The 25,308-nt window shown below is 35.7% G+C and overlaps 2 protein-coding genes across 3 annotated transcripts in view; one reads left to right on the top strand and one right to left on the bottom strand.

The window, feature by feature from the left end:
* Positions 1-91: 91 nt before the first annotated feature.
* On the bottom strand, positions 92-16,045 carry LOC113060222 (otoancorin-like). Its single transcript, XM_026229124.1, has 30 exons — positions 15,926-16,045; positions 14,949-15,039; positions 14,705-14,799; positions 13,843-13,864; positions 13,425-13,461; positions 13,182-13,311; positions 12,783-12,851; positions 12,477-12,667; positions 10,485-10,648; positions 10,210-10,290; positions 9,922-10,037; positions 9,626-9,768; positions 9,123-9,231; positions 8,809-9,030; positions 8,568-8,729; positions 8,276-8,416; positions 8,136-8,191; positions 6,153-6,273; positions 5,946-6,064; positions 5,644-5,779; positions 4,543-4,736; positions 4,161-4,251; positions 3,552-3,717; positions 3,238-3,425; positions 2,952-3,104; positions 2,135-2,277; positions 1,858-1,994; positions 1,680-1,777; positions 1,163-1,361; positions 92-977 (listed from the first exon to the last, which is right to left on the bottom strand). Exons 2-30 carry the CDS (start codon positions 15,001-15,003, stop codon positions 898-900), a joined length of 3,618 nt encoding a protein of 1,205 aa, XP_026084909.1. The 5' UTR covers positions 15,004-15,039; positions 15,926-16,045; the 3' UTR covers positions 92-897.
* A 5,002-nt stretch (positions 16,046-21,047) lies between these two features.
* Positions 21,048-25,308, top strand: part of LOC113060220 (uncharacterized) — a 49,904-nt gene continuing 45,643 nt past the window's right edge. Inside the window, exons 1-2 of one of the 2 annotated variants that reach the window (XR_003278213.1) lie at positions 21,048-21,168; positions 23,335-23,537. The gene's annotated coding sequence lies outside the window, so the exon portion shown is untranslated. Of the gene's footprint in view, positions 21,169-23,334; positions 23,538-23,649; positions 23,732-25,308 lie in introns of those variants that run through there. The other variant, XR_003278215.1, reaches the window with a different exon arrangement.

The raw sequence follows: 25,308 nt of genomic DNA, 5'->3' as shown, positions 1-25,308 counted from the left end.
TATTGCCTCGAAAGAGTTCAAAGAATAAATTATGACAGTATTTGTATCTGCCTGTTATATATTGTGTTTTATTGACAAATGGTAGATTTAGTGGCAGGGGTTGGGTTATATTAATACAACTTGTGACTGTTTACATTGAAAAATCACACCCCAACATATATGCAAAAATGGCAGTATTATTGCCAAATATATCATTTAATCATGACGATAGGCCTTTTGCTTCGGCATACTGACACAAAGCGCTTCTTATTTAAAGCAATCGAGGACCCTGCATGTCGAAAAATGTGTGTCCCTGTGTCTCAAAGTCATGCCAAGGTGTCCAGACCAGGCGTCAATATTTGACTATTTTGGAGTGGTACTTTGGCGAGTTTTATCACATGAGGATGTGAAAGTCTCAGCATTGACTATTCAAATCGCACAGTTACTCTCTTTACAGACATAACCTTTATTATCCATTATGTTTGGGTGTAAATAATTTGAATTAGACCACAACCTTTCAATAATACACTAATTTAACTGAAATTGAATAACTAAAACAAAACTACATCTTCGATACATTTTAATTAAGTATAGACAGTGTTTTATGTCTCTCATAGCATAATAATAGATCTGCATTTAAATATATCTAAATAGAGATATTATCAACTATAGTTTTTAAGATGCATTTAAGTAAATAAAGATGGGTAAGACCCAGATTTGATCAAACCACCATCTCAACTATTTCTAGCTTTAGTCTAATCTAAATTTGCAATCGGTGACTTAGCATTTTAAAACCTAGTTTTGAAATAAAGCAATTATAACATTTCTGAAATCTACTGGTTTGCTGGTTGATCACACAGCAGTAGCTGAATCTTCTCTCTGACACATGGCATCCTGTGGCCTTTGACCTTCTGCTCCTTAGAGAATGTTTCCAAACAACAGCAGTGCAATGCCCTGCATGAGGAGGACCCATCCTGCCTTGCTCTCTACTGCTGCACCTGTAGTACACAAAGAAAAATATTTGTAAATATGTTTTGGAATTATTTTTTACGATAATGCATCTAAAAGATACCTTCAAATATATCAGTTGTTTAGTAGAATCTGGATCACATTGAGATTATTAATTATAATTTGGGGGAAACTATCGCCAAACACGTTTCCTGACCCTTTTCCTGTCACTTACCTCCTTTTAGTGGCAGTGGGACTGATCCACCAGAGCCTGGATTGGAGATTCCAGTGGAGCTTCCAGTGCCTGCAGTTTTCAGTCCCATGGCTTCATCCAGTGCGGCCCTTTGATCGACCCTGAGGCCTGCACGCTGAGCCTCTGTTACCGCAGCAGCATTGTCAGGACCCAAAGCCTTCAACTGGCTGACCGACAATGCCTGAACACAGATGACAAGAGTCACATTTGCTTTACTTACAGATCAACCCAATTAAAGGTATACTCCACCTAAAAATGAAAATTCTCTCATTATTAACTCACCCTCATGCCATCCCAGATGTATGACTTTCTTTTTACAGATGAACACAAACTGATATGAATGAAATTACATCTCTGTGAGTTCATATAATGCAAGTGTACAGGAGATATTGATTTTTTGGGTGGAGTATCCCTTTAACAACTGGTCAAACATAAGATACGAAATGATAATGTCAAGAAATAAAACCATTAAAGTTTGCGAACAAGAGAGTAAACTTACAGCTAAGCGTTCTGAAGGTATGAGAGGGATGGCGGACGGCTGAATGAATGGCAGGACGGTTGGATTTAGACTTCCCAGCTCAGCAGCACTTAAACCAGCTAGAGAGACATCAAATGATAAAGGCAGCTTGGACTAGTCATGTGTAAATATTCAACAGTATACATCCTTTGTATCTCACCAATGATGTTGCCCAGAATGCTGACTTGAGCTTCAGTCCAGGTTTTTGGTTTCCCAAATGCAGCCACTGCTTTTTCCTTCAGAAGCTCTCTAAAGTTCAGAGGACAAGGAGCACGACCGAGCGCCTCTACTGCCTCCCTGAGAAACACACACATCAGACAATCACAATGACCAGGTCTGTACACAACATTCACTTAACAGTGGTTTTGTTGGGCTGTAGTGTGCATAAGCATGCTTGTAAATTAAAATATAACCACAAATGTGGAATTATGTCTAACCTGAAGCTGGAGGAATTGAGCTGATCAATCTGGCCAGGTTGTAGACCACAGATGAACTGTCCCAGTCCCACCATTTCCAGATGTCCTAGTCCAGCCACACTGATTCCAGCCACCCTTTCAAAGGCCTTCCAGACGGCTGTCCTCTGCAGAATTCATCACTTTCACTTTTATGTTTATATATATATATATATATATATATATATATATATATATATATATGTACATTACATTTATGCTAAAACCAAATATAAATAAATCGATAGTAAAAAAAATAATTAAGAATTAAATCATTCAAATGTTTGAGGTTGGTAAGATTTGTAATTTTTTTGAGAGATGTCTGATGCTTGCCAAGGCTGAATTGATTTGATCAAAAATACAGCAAAAGCAGTAATATTGTGAAATATTCTTACTATTTCTGAAAATAAAATATTGTTTATTCCTGTGATGGCAAAGCTGAATTTTTAGCATCATTAATTTAGTTTTCAGTGTCATATGATCCTTCAGAGATCTGTCTGTTATGCTGATTTGATCAATACTTTTTCATTTCTTATTATTATAAGTGTTTGAAACCTTGTTCTGTGATACCTTTTTGTTTTTATTCGGGATTCTTTCATGAATGCAAAATTCATATATTTCAAAATATATATTTGTGTAACATTGTAAAAGACTTTACAGTCTCTACTGATCAGTTGAATGCATCCTTGCTGTATAAAAGTGTTAATTTCTTACTGACCCCAAACTTGAACAGTAGTATGTTTTATATACAATCTAGATGCTGTTAGGTGACTGAATGTGTGTGTGTGTGTGTGTGTATTACCTGTGTCTGTGTAAAGTTGCAAGCAGTCAGTGTCTCCAGTGTGTCCAGTGAAGCAATGCTGAGCTTGGCCAGCTCATCAGCACTGAAGCTCTGGCAGATGCAGCCCAGATTAGACATCTGGGACTCATTCAACATGGAAACAAGTTGCCATGCCTGCCATATACAACATACATAGTCTTTGACCACTGAAGTCATGCTGTAAAGGTTTTTTTTTTAGATTATTTTGTTATATAACAAACTATTGTGCATATTATAATTGAACTTTTTTTTATGTGTGTTTGTGTACCTCCAGAGTTTTTGCTCTGAGTGCAGCCAGTTGTTCTGTGCTGTAATTGGTTATCTGTCCTAATGTTGGCACAGCATCTTTGAAAGTCTGCACAGTCATTTTACTGAGCTGGGTGGGAGTCCAGTATACATTGCACTGTTTGAGGTCCTCAATATAAGTGAGCGTGGGCTCTGTTACGGTGGACACCACTGTCAAAAAGAAAAAATCAAGTCAAATGGCATGTTTTAGGTAGAAAGATCATTCATATGTCAACTATTGGTTATTCTTTGAGAACACATCGTTTTACTTCCATATGCAGTTTCTGGTACACATACATTCACGCTTCCTGCGGTTCAGTAGTGTGCTACTCGTTCTGAGCTCAAAAAGCTTGCGCTGAAGTGCAGAGAGATCAAACCAAGAGCCGAACTCCTTGGGAAGAGGAACCAAAGGCTGACTGGGCAAACTGTCCATCAGGTCTGACAGATATGACTTCATCCAGCTCTGCAGGACACATGAGCAGAATGGAGGGATGGTTGGGAAATTAAAAAAGAAAAAATTTAAAATTTTGGATAAAAATAGCCTGTCAGTTATAAATAAGACATCTGCTACACAATGGAGAACTAAAAGTTACATTTAAAATAAAATTAAGGAAACAATTATTTATTTATTTATTCAAAAGTAAAAAATAAATAACTATAAAAGTATTTAAATGTTAAAACTTATATTTATAATCATTATCATAATATATTATTATATTAGAATTATTAAAAAAAATAATTATAGAGTAATTACATATTCATACAAATGTAATAAATAAAATAACTGAGTAATCATTGTCTCAGATTTTTATTATTATTTAAATATTAAATTATTTTACATATGTGTACATTTAACAATCTAATCCCACTTTTCCATAATCTACTGGTCATTGCTGAGATTCTTACTTTGGCCGGCAGCTTTTCAATAACAGTGTCATTAAGTAACAAAAGTGGCCCAAGCACCCTCATGTCTTCCTCTGACCAGTAAGCAGGGTCCCTTGTTCAAAGAAAAGACAAACGCATCATTAACAGCAATGCAAAACATCTAATTCAAGCACAGGTTTTACTGCTGTGTGACTCAAGGCTGGGAGTAGAAGGCTGTTTAATGTGAAGAATTTTTCAAATGTTTAAGATGCGTTTGTTTTGAAGCCACAGTGGGCTTCACAGTCTCTTTAACAATGAACTAGAAAAGCACTGATGTGGGATCTGAGGTTGCAGGGGTTATGCGTAAGACTGTGGGCTGTGTGAAGCCCTTGTGGGTTATGTGTGATTTAGCACATGCTGTTACCCGTAGGTGGTTGTAAGCAGTCTGAACAGATGCTCTCTGTGCTGTTGCTGGATATACTGACAGGATACGAGAGCCTTCAGCGTGGAGTTCAGAGCTGCAGGGTTCAGAGAGGAAATCCAAGCTGGGTCTAACTCACACACCAGAGGGCCTAGAGTCAAAACCTCTGCCGCAGAAAGATCAGACACGTTCCCCTTCTGCACAGATCCAGGACACAGATTAGAACAGTGTGGTGTTCTGTAGTTGGCAGCATATTGCTTTAGTGTAGAGGTGGTGTTTAGTATTCTTTAGGAAGAAGCTGGAATATGAGCGATGCATTTTTAAAACACTGTGTCAACTTTAAAGAGATACACTTTTAAAAACGTGAGCTTTTCTAAAAGCAAAAATGTGAGACTTAGGGGCAATGCAATGAAAAAAGAAAAACTCAATGTCTAGAGACATGTTTTTTTAAAAGTTGAAATTTTAACTGGAGCAATGTGTTTTTAGAACATGAGACGCTGCAAAAGCTACTGCAAAAGATGCGATCCCATGCACGAAGGTTGAACACTTACAACTAGTGCATGTTTACATAGAAAGTCAATAAGGAAACAGAGCAGTGAAATGCAAAAATCCTGAAATGCATAATGGGAAAAAAAGGTCTACAGGTGTGTTTTTGAAAAGTTGAAAAGGGTCTGTTCCCACAATGCACGTTGTAATATGAAGTTGCATTTTGCAATGTCTTTTTAAAAACTTATTCCAACATATGATACATGCAAAATATAAAAATATTCAATTTACTCCACTTTACTGCAATGCTGCAAGCCTGCAGATTTAAAGTTTTCATTCAGCATTCAAGGGGTCTGTGACATATCTATTTAGAGAGCAGCAAATTTGCTTAAGCTTGTCTCCTGTCTCCTGTATTTGTATTAATGTAAGTCAACAGAATGAAAAGAGTACTGTCATGTCCATTAAGTCTGGTTGCATTCTGTTCAAACACCATCCAACTAATTTATGATGGATTTCATTACAGAACTGGAATTGGTTGCGAACAGCAACACGTTAGCTTTAGATGTGTGTGGGTTTCTTTGACAGGACAAGCTTGTTGCAGGTGTGTGCACATATTACCAGGCAGCCGATGGCTCTTTTAGTAAGTGTGTAGCGTGCTGGAGAGCTGTTCGGCAGAGATGACAGGTTGACTTGCTTCATCTTTTCCATGAAAGCAGGACACACAACATCTGACAGGTTTTGAATCTGCTCCACTCTGAATGTGTCATGATATGCATAGTGCGAGAGGGAAAGAAAAGTAAAGAAAAATAATATTTTGCCTGTCTTAGCATATGACTGAAACTTAAGTTAAATTAAATTTGAATGCATTTAAATGTAAAATAAATGTTAATTATGCATGTACAGCACTGTTCTGCTCTTACGGCAGATGGATAAGTAGTATCGATGGGATAGCCTGAAGCTCAGAGTTGTTAATGTTCGTGAAATATCCTGGCCTCTGTTCCTCCAGACTTGCAAAGATTTTTTGAGCTGTACAGCGAATCTTAGAAAGAAAAATTACATTTTTTATCATGGAGACATATCTGATGAAAGAATGTGTGGAAAAAAATAAATAAATATGTGATGTTTACCTGAACCCTGGAGAGCCATGCGAAGGATTCGTTAAGTATCTGTGCCATTTCCAAAACATCAGTTTGATTGATTTTTTCAATCATTTCACAAGTGACACCCTGTACAGCCTGACCCAGCTTCCTGTTAACAACACCATGAGCTTGATCAGGATACTGCATCTTAAGGCTGCAGTACATTACATAAGTTGAGCACAGATTTTTGCACCAATTTGCAGTCTGGACAACTCAGCATTAGCTGTTGAAAGTCAAAGCTAGTCTGTAAAATCTGTGTAGACAGAGTTGACAGATTTGACAGAAAATTGCATAGTGTATGATGAGTACAGACTCCAATTTTTAAAGGGGGGGGGGGGGGGGTGAAATGCTCATTTTCACTCAATCTCCCGTTAATCTTGAGTACCTATAGAGTAGTACTGCATCCTTCATAACTCCAAAAAGTCTTTAGTTTTATTATATTCATAAGAGAAAGATAGTCTGTACCGATTTTTCCCGGAAAAACACGACCGGCTGGAGGCGTGACGTGTGGGCGGAGCTAAAGAATCACGAGCGCCAGTAGGCTTTTGCGTTGAGAGCGTTTGGAAGTTGTGACATTACCGTGAGGAAAAAAACAACCAAAACAGACCATGGCTAACAGTCAGATTCAGCGTATATTTATGATCCAGAATCAGATCCAGAAGCTGAAATTTAACAAGAGCAGCATCAGCAAAGGTGTCTCTGTGTGGTATGTACTGAAACTGTATATATTTGCTTAGCGGTTTTGGAAAATGACTAAGTTCGACTTTGTCGTCTTTTTTTTTTTTTTTTAAGCTGTACTTGTGGAAAGTGCAGTTTGATGACAACATCGCAGGTTGTTGACTTGATGTGCTTACGCGCCGATAGCTAAGTTAACAACACAGAGATATTTGAAGCAGTTTTACTCACCTAATGCGGTTCCAACACACGATCGTGACCCTTTTTCGTTGGGACTGCATTATCCTTAAGAAATAAACGATGTGCAAATCCGGCGTCAAACTGGGCCTTGTTTGTAAAACAAGCATCTTCGAAATGCAGGGGAACAAACACAAACACTTGCACAACTCCGTTGATGCTCTGTAAAAATAAACTCCATCCACTGGTCCCTTAATGCTGTTTCTCTTTTGGTAATCTGTGCAGGGTTGTCTTGCCCTGGCAACCAAAAACACACTTCTTTTGTGAAATTTCGTGACGCTCTCGCTCTGATCAGTGAATGCCTGTGCTCAGCTTCTCAGTGCTCTGCTTTACGGGAGCGCGCGCTCTTTCGGGAGAAGAGCCCTTAGGACCCATATAAGGAAATTCCGCTCCATCTTACGTCACACAGAGCCATACTCGGAAAAATACTTTCCGAAACTTGTGACAAACGGGAAGGAGTTTTTTTGGAACAGAAATACTCCTTCAAACGTACAACTTAATTTTTTAAACTTTGTCCATGTTTAGCATGGGAATCCAACTCTTTAACAGTGTATAAAACTCAGTATGCATGAAATAGCATTTCACCCCCCCTTTAAGCTTCAGACAGATACAGTCAGAGGCTATCAAATAGGTTTCATACTTGCATCCAATTTAGAACATTTTAGCTGATTGTTTTAATTAGTCACATCTCCCAACACAAGGGGCACATTTCTGCACAAGTCTGTTGTGGTCGAAATGACTGAAAGTCTAGTAGTGTGTTCCTCAGTCTTAAGTGAATGATGCCCAGTTTTTAACCATTTACAAAGTTGGCAAGTGTATGATGTCTAGTGTTTTAAAATCTGCTCCAATTTGAAAAGTCATGTACTGTATTAAGTCTTTATGCAGACAACATTTATGCAGTTATGCATGAAGTTTTTTTCTCTCATTTAGTTATTGTTTATTTTCTAAGTTTTTTTCTCTCATCTCTCTTGTTAAAAAATAAAAGATAAAATAAAACATTTATTCAAGGTCTACATAAAGTAGAGCATAGCTGTATGTTGTAGTCACATAGAGTCTCACCGTAATTCTCCAAGGTTGATGCTATTACCCAAAATCTTCTTCAGAAGGAATGCTGACTACAGAGAGAAATAAGGAAATCAGAGAAAACGGATGGAGTGGTAATGGATTTAGATTTTTATATTACTGTCTAGTGTTTGTACTTGAGCACGAGTCCAGCCGCGTCCCTGCAGCTGATCCACAGAGCTGAGGTCTGCCTTCTCCAGAATGGACAGAGACAGAGAAGAGAGGAGAGAATCTGGCAACCCCTTCACCAGTTCAGATGCATTTACATCACGACGGAACTGACGATTTGATAAAACCAAGAGACAGAGAGAGCAGGATCAAGGAGGAGGCAGAATGGATTTTACTGATAGTTTGGACATTCACAGTTTTTTTTTATTCTTCTTATGGGTGGAATTTTTTTCCTTCTCAATGAACTCATTTTAGTCTTACCGCTTCCAATAGTGCTGTTCTTTGTAGGGAGGACATCTTCTCACTCATAGTTTTCAGGGCTTCATTTCCCAGCAGGCCTTCTGCCTTCACATTCTTGAGGAGGGAACTGGACACCCCTCTCACCATCGTACCCAGAGACAACAACTTCTCACCACTTATATTCTACGAAAGATAACATTCTTGTCAAAACAATAAATAGGAAAAAAACCCTCAGATCTATAAACTGAGCCGAAAATGTAACCTTAGCAGCTTCCAACAGTTTCTTAGCCAGAGTCTTAGCTTGAGCTGGGCTCCACTTGGCCTGACTCAAGCTGGTGAGGGTGTTGTTCAGGTCCTCAGAGGTGAAGCGGGACAGCCTGGAAAGAGGAAGGACAGAAACGCCGGATCCCAGAGACAGCAGAATCTCAGGAGAGGAGGAATGGTCATCTTTCTCCAGAATTTTCTGTACTAGTTGTCTTTTCACCTAAAGGAGGGTTGAGTGGAATTAAAATAACATTACAATCAGGCTATGGAAATTTGGGAGCAACAACGATTCAATAAAGTGTCAGTTCTGACCGTGTCTATTTCAGGGTTGTTACAGGTATCAATCTGAGACAGCAGTTTTCTACTAAGATTCAGATTTAGTGACGGCGCACCATCAAAGAAACATGCCAGGGAGCCCAACCTGTAAAAACAGGAAGTAATCGATGAAACAGGAGTTTCTCAGAAGTAGAGTGAAAGGGGCATCCATGCCTGTTCTTAAATGTCCTGATGCCAAATCTTACAATTGTGACTTACACTTCACAATGTGACATTATATCTCAAAACTCTGACTTTGTTACATCACACAATATGATTTTCTATATTGTAATGTAAGTTTAAATCTTATAATTGTGACTTTGTTTTATTCCTCACAGTTTGACTTTGTCTCACAATATAGTTTTTAATCATACATTTGTTTATTTTCAACTAAAAAGCGGCAACAGGCTTCCAGAGGAATCAGTGTATTATGGCTGTTAACCTGAATACAATTTACCAAGGCAATGCACTAAGCACACACTAATGATGTAAATCCTAACCTGTCCATATAGTGAGTGAAATTGTCACTGCTGGAACACTCTTGTTTCAAGCGTTGAAAAAGTGTTCGGCCAAGAGCGGGCTGCATTCCACTAACATTTTGAAATGACGGAGAAAAATCTGGAGTCCTGAAAAACTCACATAGCTGAAAAAAAAAAGATTACAATAATCATTGGATCTAGGTGAATTTGGATTTAGGTATTATGTATGGTATGAGCTGAGACACAAAGGCAATGAAACAAAACACATACAGTATGAATTATGGCATTGGTTTGAATATCATGTCACAGTTACGGACCTCTTCTTTAGGGATGGTCTTTGCTTCCTCTAAAGACAGCCGAGATAGGTAAGGCCCCATCATTGTCAACACGTTAGCCTTCAGCCAGAGCATTCTGGGAGGGCATTTAGGGACTGCTGTTTCAGACAAACAGACAAACTTTGAATGTTTGACAAAGCACTAAAAACTACTATAATAATTTTAAGTGTAAAAAACAACAACAACAACAACAACAAAAAAAAAACGAATAATTGTATTAACTTTTATAATTAACTATAATAATGTTTTTTCCACTTCTTTCTGATTTACCATCATTCGTTGAATGTTGAGTCCTTTCAGCTCTTGGAACATTCATCGGATTCATCTTTGCCTTGACTGATGAGCCATTTCCTAGATTAGTCAGGAGAATTTGTTAATAGATTATTTGTACCTTATATAAACAATACATTTAAAAACACATATTTAAAATGCCCGGTTGAAAAAAGTATAAATATTTCTGCTTTACTTGTTTATGTTATGTTATATGTAACATTATGTTATGTCCAGTTTTGATTATAAAAGCTTACAGATCACTCAAAACTTACGGATGATAGTTTTTTCCAGTGATCCAGAGGGCAGGATCCTGAAGACAGGTGCTTTCAGAACGCATTTAAATTCATTTTGTGCAACTCTCTCTTTGACCCAGCCAATAATCGCATTCCTCTGTTCCTCAGACAGAATGCTGAACACCTCACCAAACACCTTCATCCTTCAGCATAACGAGGGAGAAGAGAAAACAGACACAAACAAGGAAACTAAATTTTACTTCAAAATTGAGGACTAAGGTAAAGATACTCCATTTGTTTAGTCGCTTGAGTTTAGCTATAAGCGTAATATGAAAGAAGATGGTTCTGCACATGGCTGCCTCGGCTTTTAGCTCCTAGCTACTTTTACTATTTTTGTTTGTCCTGTCTTAAGTAACTTTTTTCTGATCAGCTTGATCTCATTGACACCATGACACTGTGAAATCCTACATCAGTTTCTGTGAGGACATGCATGTTTCAACCAGGACTTATTTAACATTTACCAATGACAAGCCTTGGTTCAGTGCAAAACTCAAAATAGAGTAATAAAACAAAAAACAGCTTTGTTTTGCCGAAATGTTGGAAACTAATAAACAATGCTTAAGTGAGTGTGCCATTATATTTTTTCTTTATTCAGTGCAAGACTCAAACGGATAAGAGTATCTAAAAGAAGCTACTCTGAAAATCTGAAAAAAAGAAAGAAAAAAAAACAGTTTTCAAGCAATAAACTTACATTAAAGTGGAAGGGCCTGAAAGCTATCACCAGTTACAAGACGCCATCCCCCAGCACTGTGGAGACTCAACCTTTAGCGACTGTTTTACTTCAGGTTTGAAGAGCCTGATCTCACACCCCATAGACACTCTCACAACACAGCTGTCAACACCCTCCCACCACTGATTCTCAGCCAGCACTTAATATCTGTGAAGATGATGTACACAGATTCTTTAGGAAACAGAAGTTAAGGAAAGCCAAAGGTCCAGACAGTGTCTCTCCAACCTGCCTCAAAGCCTGTGATGTCCAGGATCATCAGCTTCCTGACAGACAGGCACCAGCTAATGAGGCTGGGAAAACTCACATCCAACACCCACACCATCAGCACCGGAGCTCCTCAGGGGTATGTGCTCTCCCCACTGCTCTTCTCTCTCTACACCAGGGGTGTCAAACTCAATTCCTGGATTGCTGGAGCACTGCAGAGTTTAGATTCAACCCTAACTAAATCAAGTCCTTTAGGCTTATTTGAAAGCTACATGGTAAGTGTGTTGTCAAAACTCTGATATTTAGATAATTGTGGGCTTTAGGAGAAGGCCCCCTGTACTCCCTCCTCTCACCATCATGAACAGCACTGTGGCTGAAGTGGAGTCATTCAGGTTTCTGGGCACAACCATCACACAGGACCTGAAGTGGGACATTCACATTGACTCCATTGTGAAAAAGGCCCAGCAGATGTTGTACTTCCTTCATCAGCTGAAGAAGTTCCAACTTCCTCAGGCACAGATGACACAGTTTTACTCAGCTGTTATTCAGTTGTTTCTATGCACTTCTCTAACTGTCTGGTTTGGGTCAGTCAGCAAATCAAATATAAGTTTAATTGGTGTGCACATGCCCAACCTTCAGGACTTGTACAACTCAAAGAAACAGGCAGGTAACATCATCACAGACCCACAGACGTTGCAGATCTCTGTGCACATGAGTGAACATCTAGGTATAAAAATTATTTTTCCTACACAGAAATGACCACCCGTCTTCTGTGATTCATTTCTTAATAACTAATACTGCCTCTCTCTCAAATATTATGTAAATACAATTGTGTATATACAGTAAATAATGCAAAATTCTGTACACAAATCTTCTGTTCCAGATATTATTTTATTTTTTTCCCCTTAGTCTTATTTAAATGTTATTTTCTGTTCTCAATGTCATATATCAAGAGCTCCTAGAAAAGAAGGAAAAGAAAAAAAACACTACATTTCTTAAATAAATGTCATTCTAATTCTGATTCTGAATACACTCACATTTTAGCCAACTGAGAGCTTTGAGAAAACACCGGCAACACAAAGCTAGACAGAGGCATTGTTTCTAAGAAGGGTTTAGCCACCCATAAAAGTTTTGTTAGATCTTCTTTGTTGAGGTCTGTTCCATTCTGCATGATCGTCATCCAGGAAAGAGGAGCCATGAATGCCCGCATGAAACAACTAGGGCCTTCCTGAGTGTATGCAAATATGAAAAAGAGATAAAATGGAAAAAAGGTGCATTAATGCATTTTGTCATTTTAATATTATATTATATTATTATTATTTTCCTGGTAATCTTGCACTAACCGTACTATTCCTCATGAGATCAATCATATGACCCATGTTGGTGCAGTTCCACATCTTCTCAGCAATGTTCTGAATTTATTGTAGTTTCCCCATCAAGATGAACATAAAATAAAGACAAAATATGGGTATATGGGTGTCTCTTCTGTGTGTAAGCACATGCATTTGCCAAAAAATATCCCAAGCATTTAATTAATCTGAAAGAACCCTGAGCCTAACAATGTATTTATTTTAAAAGTTTCAAGAAGTTGTACTGTTTGATCAGTGTTCGGCTTTGGGTTAGAGTTAGTGTGTAGAAACTATAATCGTCATACTTTAGCATAAATAGAAGTCAATTGGAAGCCCAGAGTTAGATATCTATAGGTAACTGTATGCATGCATTTACGATAATTAGAGAGTTACCCAGGCTGACTCCTGCTCTACTGCCGTTTCATTGAACTGCAGGTTGGAGTGAGAGAGGAAAGACTGAGCGAGTGAGGAGAGAAGCTCTGGAAAAATAGAGATGGGGCTCTCCATCATCTTTCCATATGAGCTGAGAGATAAATAAATAAAATTAAGTTGTTTTCCATGTAATGAAATGTGATCAATAGTATTCAAAAATACACCAGGAATATAGTTATCTCCATTAGCTCAATGGCAGTCTACCTGTTCAGTGAATTGTTCATTACAGGCACCTGGTGACCTGAAACAATGCAACCACATCATTTAACAAAAGACACAAAAACCCAAACACTCTCTTTATGAACAACAAACATTTTCTGGGTATGAATAATGGTAGAAACTATAGAATAATTGTTATCTGACTCCAAAATACATTGCATTTATGACAGAGAAGATTAGTAATACATTTTGTTTGTAATGGATTTTTTTCTCTCTCTGATGCAATATGCAAATATACACTTTCCTTAGGCATTTGTATTTGCTTATGGTTTATGCAATATAGCTCCCTAAATGTATTACATAGGACAGGAGCAACACATAAGTAATTTTCATACCATGATTTTGTAAGGCCAAATGTGTCCAAGCCAACAGATAATGACAAATGTGGCTGTAGGAATTTTACCTTTCATGAAGCATCTGCTCATCTGTCAGAAAACAAAGGAACATATTAAATTACAAAAAATGTAAAGCTGAAACTGCAATTTGTTCTGAATAAGACTTACACACATGTAAATTTATAGTTGGTTAATGACTGGTGAACAAGGCAAAAATCTATTAGTTAGGAATTAATTTACATTCTAATGATAGTTTCACACCAAAATGACAATCACAACCAAAAACAGAGGTGTTAATTAAAGGACCTAAAAACTCTGCATGTGATAACCTAGAACACTGTCTAAGACTTGATGGTTGCTCTGTCAATTCTTCATCATCAGTTAGGAACCTAGGTGTGCTATTTGATAGCAATCTTTTCTTAAAAAGCCATGTTTCTAGAATTTGTAAAACTCAATTTTCCATCTCAGAAATATATCTAAATTATGGCCTATGCTCTCAATGTAAAATGCAGAAATGTTAATCCATGCATTTATGACTTCAAGGTTAGACTATTGTAATGCTTTATTGGGTGGTTGTTCTGCACGCTTAGTGAGCAAACTACAGCTAGTCCAAAAGGCAGCAGCAAGAGTTCTTAAAAGAACCAGGAAGTATGACCATATTAGCCATATTAGTTTAACAAACTGAAAAAAGTGTAAAAATATTATTTGTCTCTTAAGATACTTAATATGATATATATTAATTGTTTATGTGAATTATTTTGTTGGTGTCATTTCCACGTAATGTTATGGAAATTACATAGTTTGTTCAGAAAAATGACAATTCAGAAATAGTGTTTCATTATTCCCTATAGTTAAAGAAACAACCCATTTATCCTGGCACATAACTGTATGTACAGTATGAGATGTAAGGATTGCGTGGTACTAGGTTACCAGTTTCTTGGCCATTTCCCTGAAGTCTGCAGGTAGTCGCGGAAATCCTATTGTTGACTGGCTGATGGGCATCTCCTTCATACCCTGGGATGCTACTGTAAGTAATAACAAATTACAGCACATTTATACTGAAATTAATGACATTTTCTTCATTGTATTACAAGAAGTTTAAAACAAACTTTGTCTCTTCTATTTAAGGTCCAAAATGATTAAATAAAAAATTTAATATTATTAAACCAGTTACCTGTAGCCCAGTGGACTAGAAAAGAGAGCAACAGAACCTCTCTGTATAATCCCATTTTGCCGTTCCCTGTTCTCTTTCTCCAGATACACCTCTGTGGAAATTCAATGATTTCAGTGAATTCATCACGTTGCAATGAACGCACAAAAAAATAACTGCAAAAGCTGTATCTAGTGGCTGCTTTTTTATCTGTAATGGCACCATCTGACAAAGATAAATCACATGCAGACAACACAGACATATCTATTCAATTGCATCAATGTTTTCATTGAAGAGAAAATCTTTGCATTATTTAAATATGAAAGAACAAAAATGAAACTGTAGATAGCCTACTCAAATCATCACGTCAAATATGTATAGGCAGGATATTTGAATAATGAACAAATCACATAAGATAAAATCCCCAGGAATATTCCATTAAATGGAGGTTTCTACTGCAAAAACCAGAACCGTATGCATCTTATTTTGCAGTTTCAGTATGGTTTCTGTAGGCATGCCAATTGACTCTCAGATACTGCCTATCATTCCCTGCATTATCGTATGAGGATTTGGGATGAGTGCAAGGATGCCGCCTGTGTAAGATCACTCTCCCTGGAATACAGCTAGATAAAAACAGGGTTTATATCTGACCTAGCAAAGCTGTAAAACAAAACAAATCTGTACAGTTTAACTGATGATTTGGTTTCCTTCGATTTGAATAGTGTATCTGTTTTGGCCCTGCAGTATTATGCCACTTATAAGAATATTCTCAATGGATGAACTGAGTACACATCTGACAGATTTGACGAAAGAAAAAAAAACATTTTATAGCCTGCCTCATAGTTAAGTGAATGAACCATGGTAAATAAGTTACATAGGTTCCCTCAAATGACACAGTCATTTATACTTGTTTAAATATTTAAGAAAACAGAAATAGACTAAAGCAATAAACTATAACCAGGAATTCGATTATACAGTAAAAATGTAATGGCGGTACTTACTGTGAGCGATGATGTTCAGATGACACCAGTGCAGCTGACAATCTGCTCAACAGGTGCACACTGGGTTCATTTCTACATGGTTTTCCACTCTCAAGTCTTCTTAACCCCTCCCAACACAGAATATAGGAGACTGTTTGTGTCAGCTAGATGAAATTATTTTGTGCGGACAAGATTTGATTTTTTTATAACTTTTTAAATAATCTTAGGCATAAAGCAGAGACTTTTCTTATAACAGTTGAGATTATTATTTGAAATAATATGCTAGACTGAACGCAGGGGTTAAAGCAAAAACAACAACAAAAAATCCTGAGCCTGATCTTTTTTTCCGGGGGTTGCGGGGATGAACACATGCACAGGGTTATTTGGCAAAAAAAAGAAAAAAGAAAAGAAAACTAATTTCCTTGAAACTAATAAGTAACGTATCTGCCATTGCCATTAGCCCTTGACAGGCTCAGACTACAGATTATGGTGGGGTATTTGAAACAGCAATACCAAGAAAGGTTAATCATTACAATATGGTGCAAACCCATGTAACATTAAGGATGCTTTTGATATCAAGTTTTCCACTTTGTCCTTGATGGGGTGCCAGATGACCTACAATCTAAAACATGACATTTCTGAAATTGTTTTGTTCAAAAGAAATAATAGTACATTTAATGCTAGGAAATGAATATAAAATATGAATTATACACAGACAGTTCACTTCAGAAAACTACAGTTTAGTTCAAACAACAACAAAAACATTAAAATGGTCCAATAACTGGTAACTTAAACAGGATTTGTACAGAAACTGCAAAATAAAAAATTTCGCTTTTTATTTGGTTTTCAAGGACTAAATCAGATTTAATTTATCAATCAATAGTGTTATTACATTTCAAATTCTAATAAACTAATTAAACACAACAACATGGTACAAATAAAGAGCAGCACAAGCAAAGAATGCAATGTGTCAACTTTAACATTTGAAAGGATACTATGTCAAAGTTATCGCTCTCCTTATTCAAACAGATTTTTTTCATGAATATATGATTGACCTGAAGAATTAAAGCTAAGTCATACACTTGGAAAATTATGAGCTTTATCACGCTCATAGAAACTAGGGGTGTAATAATACACTTAGCTCACAAGGTGAGACAAAATGCAGATACTTGGTTCACTAGCACGAGACAATGTCTTATGTTTATAAGAGCAAAAACTTTTGACTGGCTAGTAATGTTAGTTTGGATGAGAGTGAAATCTGTGTTCCTCCCATACATTGGTAGACTAACTCATGAACTCGATCATGATATCTACAAGTGTTTTTAAATGTAGGACGACTTTTTTTCCCTGCAGCCAAACGCAGCATGCCGAAGGTCTGGTGCGGTGCCAGAGAATTTTAAGCCCTGTGAACATAACTTACTGCTTTTTAAGTACAAGCTGAATTATGTTGGCATGGAGTTAATGAGTTTGATGTACTGTATTAAAGTCAGATGTTGCATTAAGAGGACAATTAGATATTTCTAAGAGAATGCACAATTATTTGGTCCCTGGTGGCTTGTTAAGTTAAAAAAAGAAACATGCTGTGTATACAGTAGCTCACCCTTGGGTATTGTAAATTAATGGCCAAATGTCAAAAACAGCAGTTGGACTGCTAAATTAGACTTTAAGCTAAATACAAAATCAGGACAAATCCATGAAAACTGAATAGACACAATTAACTTAAAATGTTCTACCAAGCAGTTTATGCTACAAATCATAATAGAAATAATAAGTGAATAATTTGAGCCAGTCCCTGCATATCTGGACAAATTTAAAATAAACAGAAAGACCGGTTCAATTTCACTTATTTTGCCTTTCATCTCTGTGGACTCATTTAGCAAACAAGTCTGGACTGTCCTCTCCCCTGATACCTTTACACTAATGGTTAGTGATAATGAATAGTACAACAAAGATGCTTTTGTGTAGCCTATACGTAGGGATCAATACAGACATGCATTGTATAATTTGTATCTTTTTTTTTTTTTTCAAAAACACTATAAATCCACATTTATAATTAAATTAATTAACTTTCACTTATTATGGCTATTCATTTGTGCCCGGATTTTCTTTGGCGGTCGTGGGTCACTGAAGTGATCTAGAAAAAAAAGAGATTTAATTTAAGAGTACAATTTCACACATAATACACATTATTATTATTATAGAATCAAATAAGATGCTTATGCCTGGTTACATGTTCAAAAAACAGAGGACTGACCTCAAGACAATTTTCTGTTGTAATAAGCTCAACAATATTTTGAAGAACAATAATTTATTCAATTTAAGAAACAGACTATATGCAAAAATGTAAAGTAGTTCTTCCTAGTGGCTTGTAAGAAAGTGTGCAAATTGACCTGCTTCAAACTCTCGAATATCTGTAGGCCTTTTCAGAAAGACAGAGAAAGAGAGAGAAGGGATCCTCTCTCTCTCTCTGTGTGTGCGTGTGTGTATATATAGGTTGAGTGATCTTGATGGACAAACATAAATAATAAAACATAAAAACTGACCTATAATTCCACCTCTGTATGAGACCTTCAATATTTTTCATTAGCTAACTGTCTTCACCAGGCGCCTGCCCTGTACCATGATGGTGGCTGAACAAATTCAGAGTTACAGGATTAGTTTTGAGTTAACAAAACCAAACCTCTCCAATCCGGCTTTGTTGGTACCATGATGCTGTTCATCAACTTTCTTGGTCAACTCAGGCTTTGATCCTGAGTTTATGGAGAGCGTTCACATGCATGTGTGACATCACAGTTGAACAGCCAATCACGAGCCTTGCAACATAAAGCATGTTTGATTTACTTCTCGTGAGAGACCCAGCGAGATTCAAAACTAAAGGTTAAAGGTTTTGCTAAAGGTTAAGAGATTGAAGAATATGACAAATTTAAAAGTCATATGAAACATTAAAGAGGACAAATAAAATAAATAATCTTGCTCTAACAGTGCAGTGACAAGTGAAACTTTTTAACTTAGTTTATACATTTTAAAATATTTAGTGATAGACTGAAACATGTAAGGTCAGATTTTTTATTTTTAAATAGTTCAATCTTTTGATATTACAGCTTATTTATATTACATGATCTGTATACATCAACTATATGATATAAATAACTAAAATTGCTTGTGTTAAAAAGATAAATAATAATAATAATATGAACCAAAATAATTAAATAAATCATAAAATCACTAATTATCATTAAAGCCAGATCTCTCTTTTTTTTTATTTATTTTTTTAGCAAAACTGGAGTGACTTTGTGTCAGACATGTTACTTCTCTCACACCTGGGGCCTGTACCATGATGGTAGCTGAACAAATTCAGAGTTACAGGATTAGTTTTGAGTTGACAAAACCAAACCTCTCCAATCCGGCTTTGTTGGTACCATGATGCTGTTCATCAACTTTCTTTGTCAATTCAGGCTTTGATCCTGAATTTGTGGAGAGCGTGCACATGAATGTGTAACATCACTGTAGAACAGCCAATCACGAGCCTTGCAACATAAAGCATGTTTGATTTACTTCTCGTGAGAGACCCAGCGAGATTCAAAACTAAAGGTTAAAGGTTTTGCTAAAGGTTAAGAGATTGAAGAATATGACAAATTTAAATGTCATATGAAAAATGAAGGAGGACTAATAAAATAAATGATCTTGCTCCATCAGTGTAGTCACAAGTGGAACTTGTTAACTTAGTTTATACATTTTAAAATATTTAGTGATAGAGACTCAAACATGTAAGTTCAGATTTGTAATTTTTTAAATAGTGCAATCTTTTGATACTACAGCTTATTTATATTACATGATCTGTATACATTAATATTTTTTTAAAATAATGTATAATAACTGTTAAACTAAAATTACTTGTGTGTAAGAGATGAATAATATAATATATAAATCATAAAATGACTCAGTTATTATCATTAAAGCCAGACTTCTATTTTTATTTTTTTTAAGCATAAGTGACCTTTAATTTGGAGCAAGATCTCACATCTGATTGGTTCACCTTCAGTTTGAGCTCTCTAACCCAGAACATAACCTGCCCAGGAGCAGGTTAGCCGTGCAGCGTAAGATACCATGGCAACGAACACTGATTAAAGCCCGGCTACTTTCATAGTACCTAAAACGCAGGGTTGGCGAAAACTAAGATGAAACATAGCTGGCTAGCCAACTAATCCAGCTTCATGGTACAGGCCCCAGATTGGTCCACCTTCAGTTTGAGATCTCTAACCCTGAACATAACCTGCCCCGGAGCAGGTTAGCTGTGGAGTGTAAGTTATTATGGAAATGAATAACGCGAAAAGCCAAGCCACTTACGTTTACATTTAAATTAAATGACTGAACAAAAATAAAAAAAATAAAAAAAAATAAATGAATAAATAAAATAATTAATGTAGGAAATGTTCCAAAGACTGGGGGGGAAAATATGTCAATGATTTGCTGAAGTGCACGAAAACCAGCTATGAAATAACGTATTTCTCTCTTTCTCTATACTGTACATAAATAAATACATTTAAATAAATGTATGCATTTAGCAGACGCTTTTATCCAAAGCGACTTACAGTGCATTCAGTTTATATATTTTTTACCTAACATAATATATTAAGTATATAAACTATATTATAGCCTATATTATTATGTAAAGTATAATAATGTACACTATAATATAATATAATATGTTAGGCCTATTGTATTATAGTTATTATATCCAAGTTGTCTGTCTGGAACGCAGAATTAGGTTAACGTTTATAAACGTTCATTTACTACTATAAGGTGACATTTAAGCACTTGACAAACGGAGAGCGACTCCTAAGTAGCACTTAAAGCACGGCTACATTGTTGGGAAACGCACGTGAAACAATAACGAAGGATCGTAAAATGCCGATCGTAAAATGAGAAAACGTTCTTAAGCACTAAGATCAATCTTTATCAGGAAAGCCCTGGCTATTCAGCTAGCTTCATGGTACAGTAAAATCACACACCATTTGGATTTTATGCAAATCAATAAATACATTTAACGTTAATTAAAATAATTCATCGACGTTTGTGGTCTCAATGGGCTGCGTTGGATGATATCATTTATGATGATATAATTTACTCCATTTAGCAGCGCGTCATAGCAACTAAATAAAACAACAATAAAACAAAAGAGGTGGTTTGGTAAAGTCACTGAATAGTTGTCATTCTACAGTCTACAAACCGAGACAGATGGCATGTAAGGTTGTTGCCCACCGGTAAGTGAGATTTTATGTGTTAACGCGATATTTCTCTGCTAGTTTCTACTATTAATTATAACTATTTCTAACCTTTCTCCAATACACGTAACGTTAGGCAAGGTCGCTTAGCTCAGCTAACCCTACAATCAACCAAACGCGAAGTTAAACATTTAAAAAAAATAAACCAATCCATAAAATAAATAAATAAATAAACATTTATGCTTGCGGAGTCGCGTTATCGTCCATTCAAAGAAATGTCTGAAAGCAAGTCTGGTTCAAACACTTGGGCATTATACGTTTGTGACTCGACATATTCACAGACTTGAGTAAAAGGCATTTGTTTAATGGCAGTTTCACAATATCCCATAACAAAAAGATTAAAAATGAGCTACAAGGATGGAAAAACCTGAAATATCTAAGAAAATTCCGATAAAAATGCAGAGAGATCCAACCAAGCAACCAAGATTAACAGCACTGAGCAAAAGATGAACACAAGCGCCGCTAACATTACATGTAACTTAATGATTAAAACTTAATAGACAGTGTCCTCTTGTGGAAAGACACAGAGACCGGGAACTATTGGAAATACTTAAAACAAATCCTTTGAGGAAATACAATAACTTATTATAACTTCATATATAATATAATATAATATAATATAATATAATATAATATAATATAATATAATGTAATATAATATAATATAGGTTCAACAGTGATCGTATTTAGTAAAACTGATATTTCACTGTTTGTTCACTTTTAGTGTGTTTGGGGTTTTTCTTACTCTAAGAACTTTGTTTTTCTCTAACCAGTGAGAAATTGGATATGTGTAGTGGAAGTGAAGCAACAATAACAGAACTTATTGAACAAGGAGAGGAAAATTAGATGTTGTTCCACTTCCACATACTCTGTTGTGTGTTCTGTTGCAACACCAAATGCGTGATATTATACTGATTGGCATGGTTTTATTCAATATTGATTAACTTGAGTGATATTAAGTAACTTGAGTAAATGAATGAATGATTCAGTAACTCGTTTATACAAAAGACATTCATTACAAAACCCTCACTTGTCATAATCTTAGCTGCTGAATGAATTAATGAAAAACTCCAGTTCAAAATGAAACTTGCAAACACGGACAAGCGGAGTGATACAAACAGTGGAAAACCCCAGTTTAATATAATATAATATAATATAATATAATATAATATAATATAATATAATATAATATAGTGTAAAAACCCATGTTTTGTACTATATAATATAATATAATACAATATAATATAATATAATATCATACAGTGATAAAAACCCATGTTTTGTACTATATAATATAATATAATATAATATAATATAATATAATATAATATAATATAATATAATATAATATAATATGTGCAACATTATAAGATAATGTGTTATTATGACTCCACGCCATGTGTTGTTGTTTCTAGGGCAATAACAGTTGCCTCCCCAGGCTCAGTCTACTGAAAAACGCTGGTTTTGTTTCTCAGGAGCATTTTGTGCTGTGCTAGAAAATAGAAAATAGAGTTTTAGTTTTTGTGCATATGGCATTAATATGCCAATAGGCAATATGTATTAAATAACTGTTGAAATACCTTGCAGCGAGGAAAGCCAAAATGACAAGGATAATGACCAAACCGACAGCAGCAGCAATAGCACCATCTGCAGAGTAGAACATTTCACCAAAATATCAATACCACAAAACATTCACTGGTGTCATGACACTTGCTTTAAGATAAATGCTTTATGAAAAATACACTGATATACACTGATATTAACTACAAGGTACAACTTTTCTAATGTTCACATGCCAAAATAATAGTACTTATTGTTCAATTCTGATAATAATAGATTATAAAGATGATATTAAAAATAATATACAAATCTGTGATTTCCAACACCTGTTGATGTGTTCTATTTTAATACAAATCTTACATGGTTTAACTTTACTAACTCCCTGTTACAACACCACTTGCAGTAATGTTTTCCTGTCCCTTATCTCCAGAACCTTAGGCTTAATTCATAATTCAGGAATATATTTCCTATTTACATTTTTTAAAAGCTTGCTAAAATAATTCAGTTTAGATTAGATTAGTTTGCTCTTTGAGATTTTTCAACTGAAATATGATCCTAAACTTAAGCACTGAATTCGTTTTTTAGGAGTGGCTTCCAAAACAGGAACTTCAGGGAGGTGATTTTTAAAAGGTTCAGCAAAACTAGAGACAGCGAACTTGCATTGTTTATGCAGTCTGCAGTTCCATATCCTCGACCAACAGCGAAATGAGGATACTTATTACTACTGTTATTCTTCTATTTTGTGTGGAATTTCTGAACTGCAGACATAACAAAGACAGTGAAGCCTGGTAAGAAACAGTGTGCATGTGATTTGCAATAAGCTTATTATGCAGGTATATTTTGATAGTGACATGGTGATCAAATGCTTTTTCCATCAGGTGATTTATCTGTTTAAAGACTATACTTACAGTGTTGTCTCACTGAGGAATGAGTTTCGACTGCAGTGGAGGATAAATCTGGAAATACAGTTATATTACAAAACGTCAGTACATGCATTCACAGAATTTGCCTCTAATATCACCACATACTATATCTCTACAACTATTTCCTGAAGGCATTTTTGCGGTACATTTTTAAAAAATCTAGATTATGTGTTCTACTGCAACACTGGACTAAATGTTTTAGGTTATTTTATTTCAGTGTTGCAAAAGATTCAGGATTTAACATTATTCACATTTAAAAGTTAGTAATATTGGCATCTTTAATACCTCCATATGGCCAAGTTGTGCTAAACACTGGATAGATGCTGGTGGAATTGGTGCCTGATATGAGAAACAGAATTGAATGCCATTATTTCTTATTTATTTATCTATTTATTGTAATTTTGTTTTTTGTATAGCTACCATAATGCGGAAAACAAAATGCAAAGCGAAACAAAAGTGACATACTACTCACAAGAACATGTGAGGTGTTTGGCATAATCCTAAAAGGGAATAAAAAAGCATTACATTTGTACATTACACACAATCCTTAAAATAAAGAGCAGTAAATCTATTATGAGAAGATGGAATAACTGTTACTGAACTCACATGACAAGAGACATGGAATTTGACTGAAAATGGACAGTAAGCCACACTGATTCCAGTACGGTTTACTTTTTTGAAGGGATGTTTAAAGTGTGCTACATTTCCTTCCAGGATAGCTGTGAATTGCTAGTGGAGAATTGTGAGACATACAGTAAACATTGTGAAACTTACACACATGTAACAGTTTGCTTCTTTCTGCGAATGCCTATAGTAAAAGTATTTTACACCAAATACTATCAATTCCTATACTAAAAAACAATAAAACAGTCATTTAGAAAATTAGTTTTGGTTAGCGTTTTGGGCGAAAATACAATTTAAAAAGTGCATTGCCATGGTATAGGCTATAGGTGACATTTAATTTTTAAATTATTTATTAGATTTAGGTTTAAAATGAAATAAAAAGCAGAATGGCCTGACAGAGGAGCACTGGTTTTGGTATTTACATCAATGCTCCACTCTGCATCACAGCTGAGGTCTTGCACTTTCACGGCCACAGCGTCGGGCAGGGCGAAGTCGTAGGATGTATCTCCTCTCCGAACTCCTACACACGTTTTACCTGCTCCGAGAAATGAATCAAATAAATTAAACATGTTGCAATTCTTATTATATTATATTAAGTTACATGTTATATATATTATACATGTAAATGTATTATATTATATTATACTTGCATTAAAAATGAATCAAATAAATTAAACATGTTGCAATTCGTATTATATTATATTAAGTTACATGTTATATATAATATACATGTAAATGTATTATATTATATTATACTTGCATTAAAGCAGGTTTTGGAGTTTAACGTCAACTAAAAATAAATGACACCTACACTGAGCTAACGTTAGTCTACTTCACGGTCAGTGTCTGATACAATGCAAGACTATATATATTGGAATGAGCTCCTTTTAACACAAGTGAATTTTATAAGGCACGTCAAATTAACTTGAATAACAAACATAGCTCATAGCCTAACTTAGCTGTTTTCGTTCTCAAGCGGCACTTGTCGGTGGACGTCATAAAGTTATAAATG

This window comes from Carassius auratus, chromosome 41 (genome assembly GCF_003368295.1).
Source record: "Carassius auratus strain Wakin chromosome 41, ASM336829v1, whole genome shotgun sequence".
In the NCBI taxonomy this organism is placed as follows: domain Eukaryota; kingdom Metazoa; phylum Chordata; class Actinopteri; order Cypriniformes; family Cyprinidae; genus Carassius; species Carassius auratus.
The sequence above is the reverse complement of the archived record's forward strand: the minus strand, read 5'-3'. Positions and strand labels throughout refer to the sequence as shown.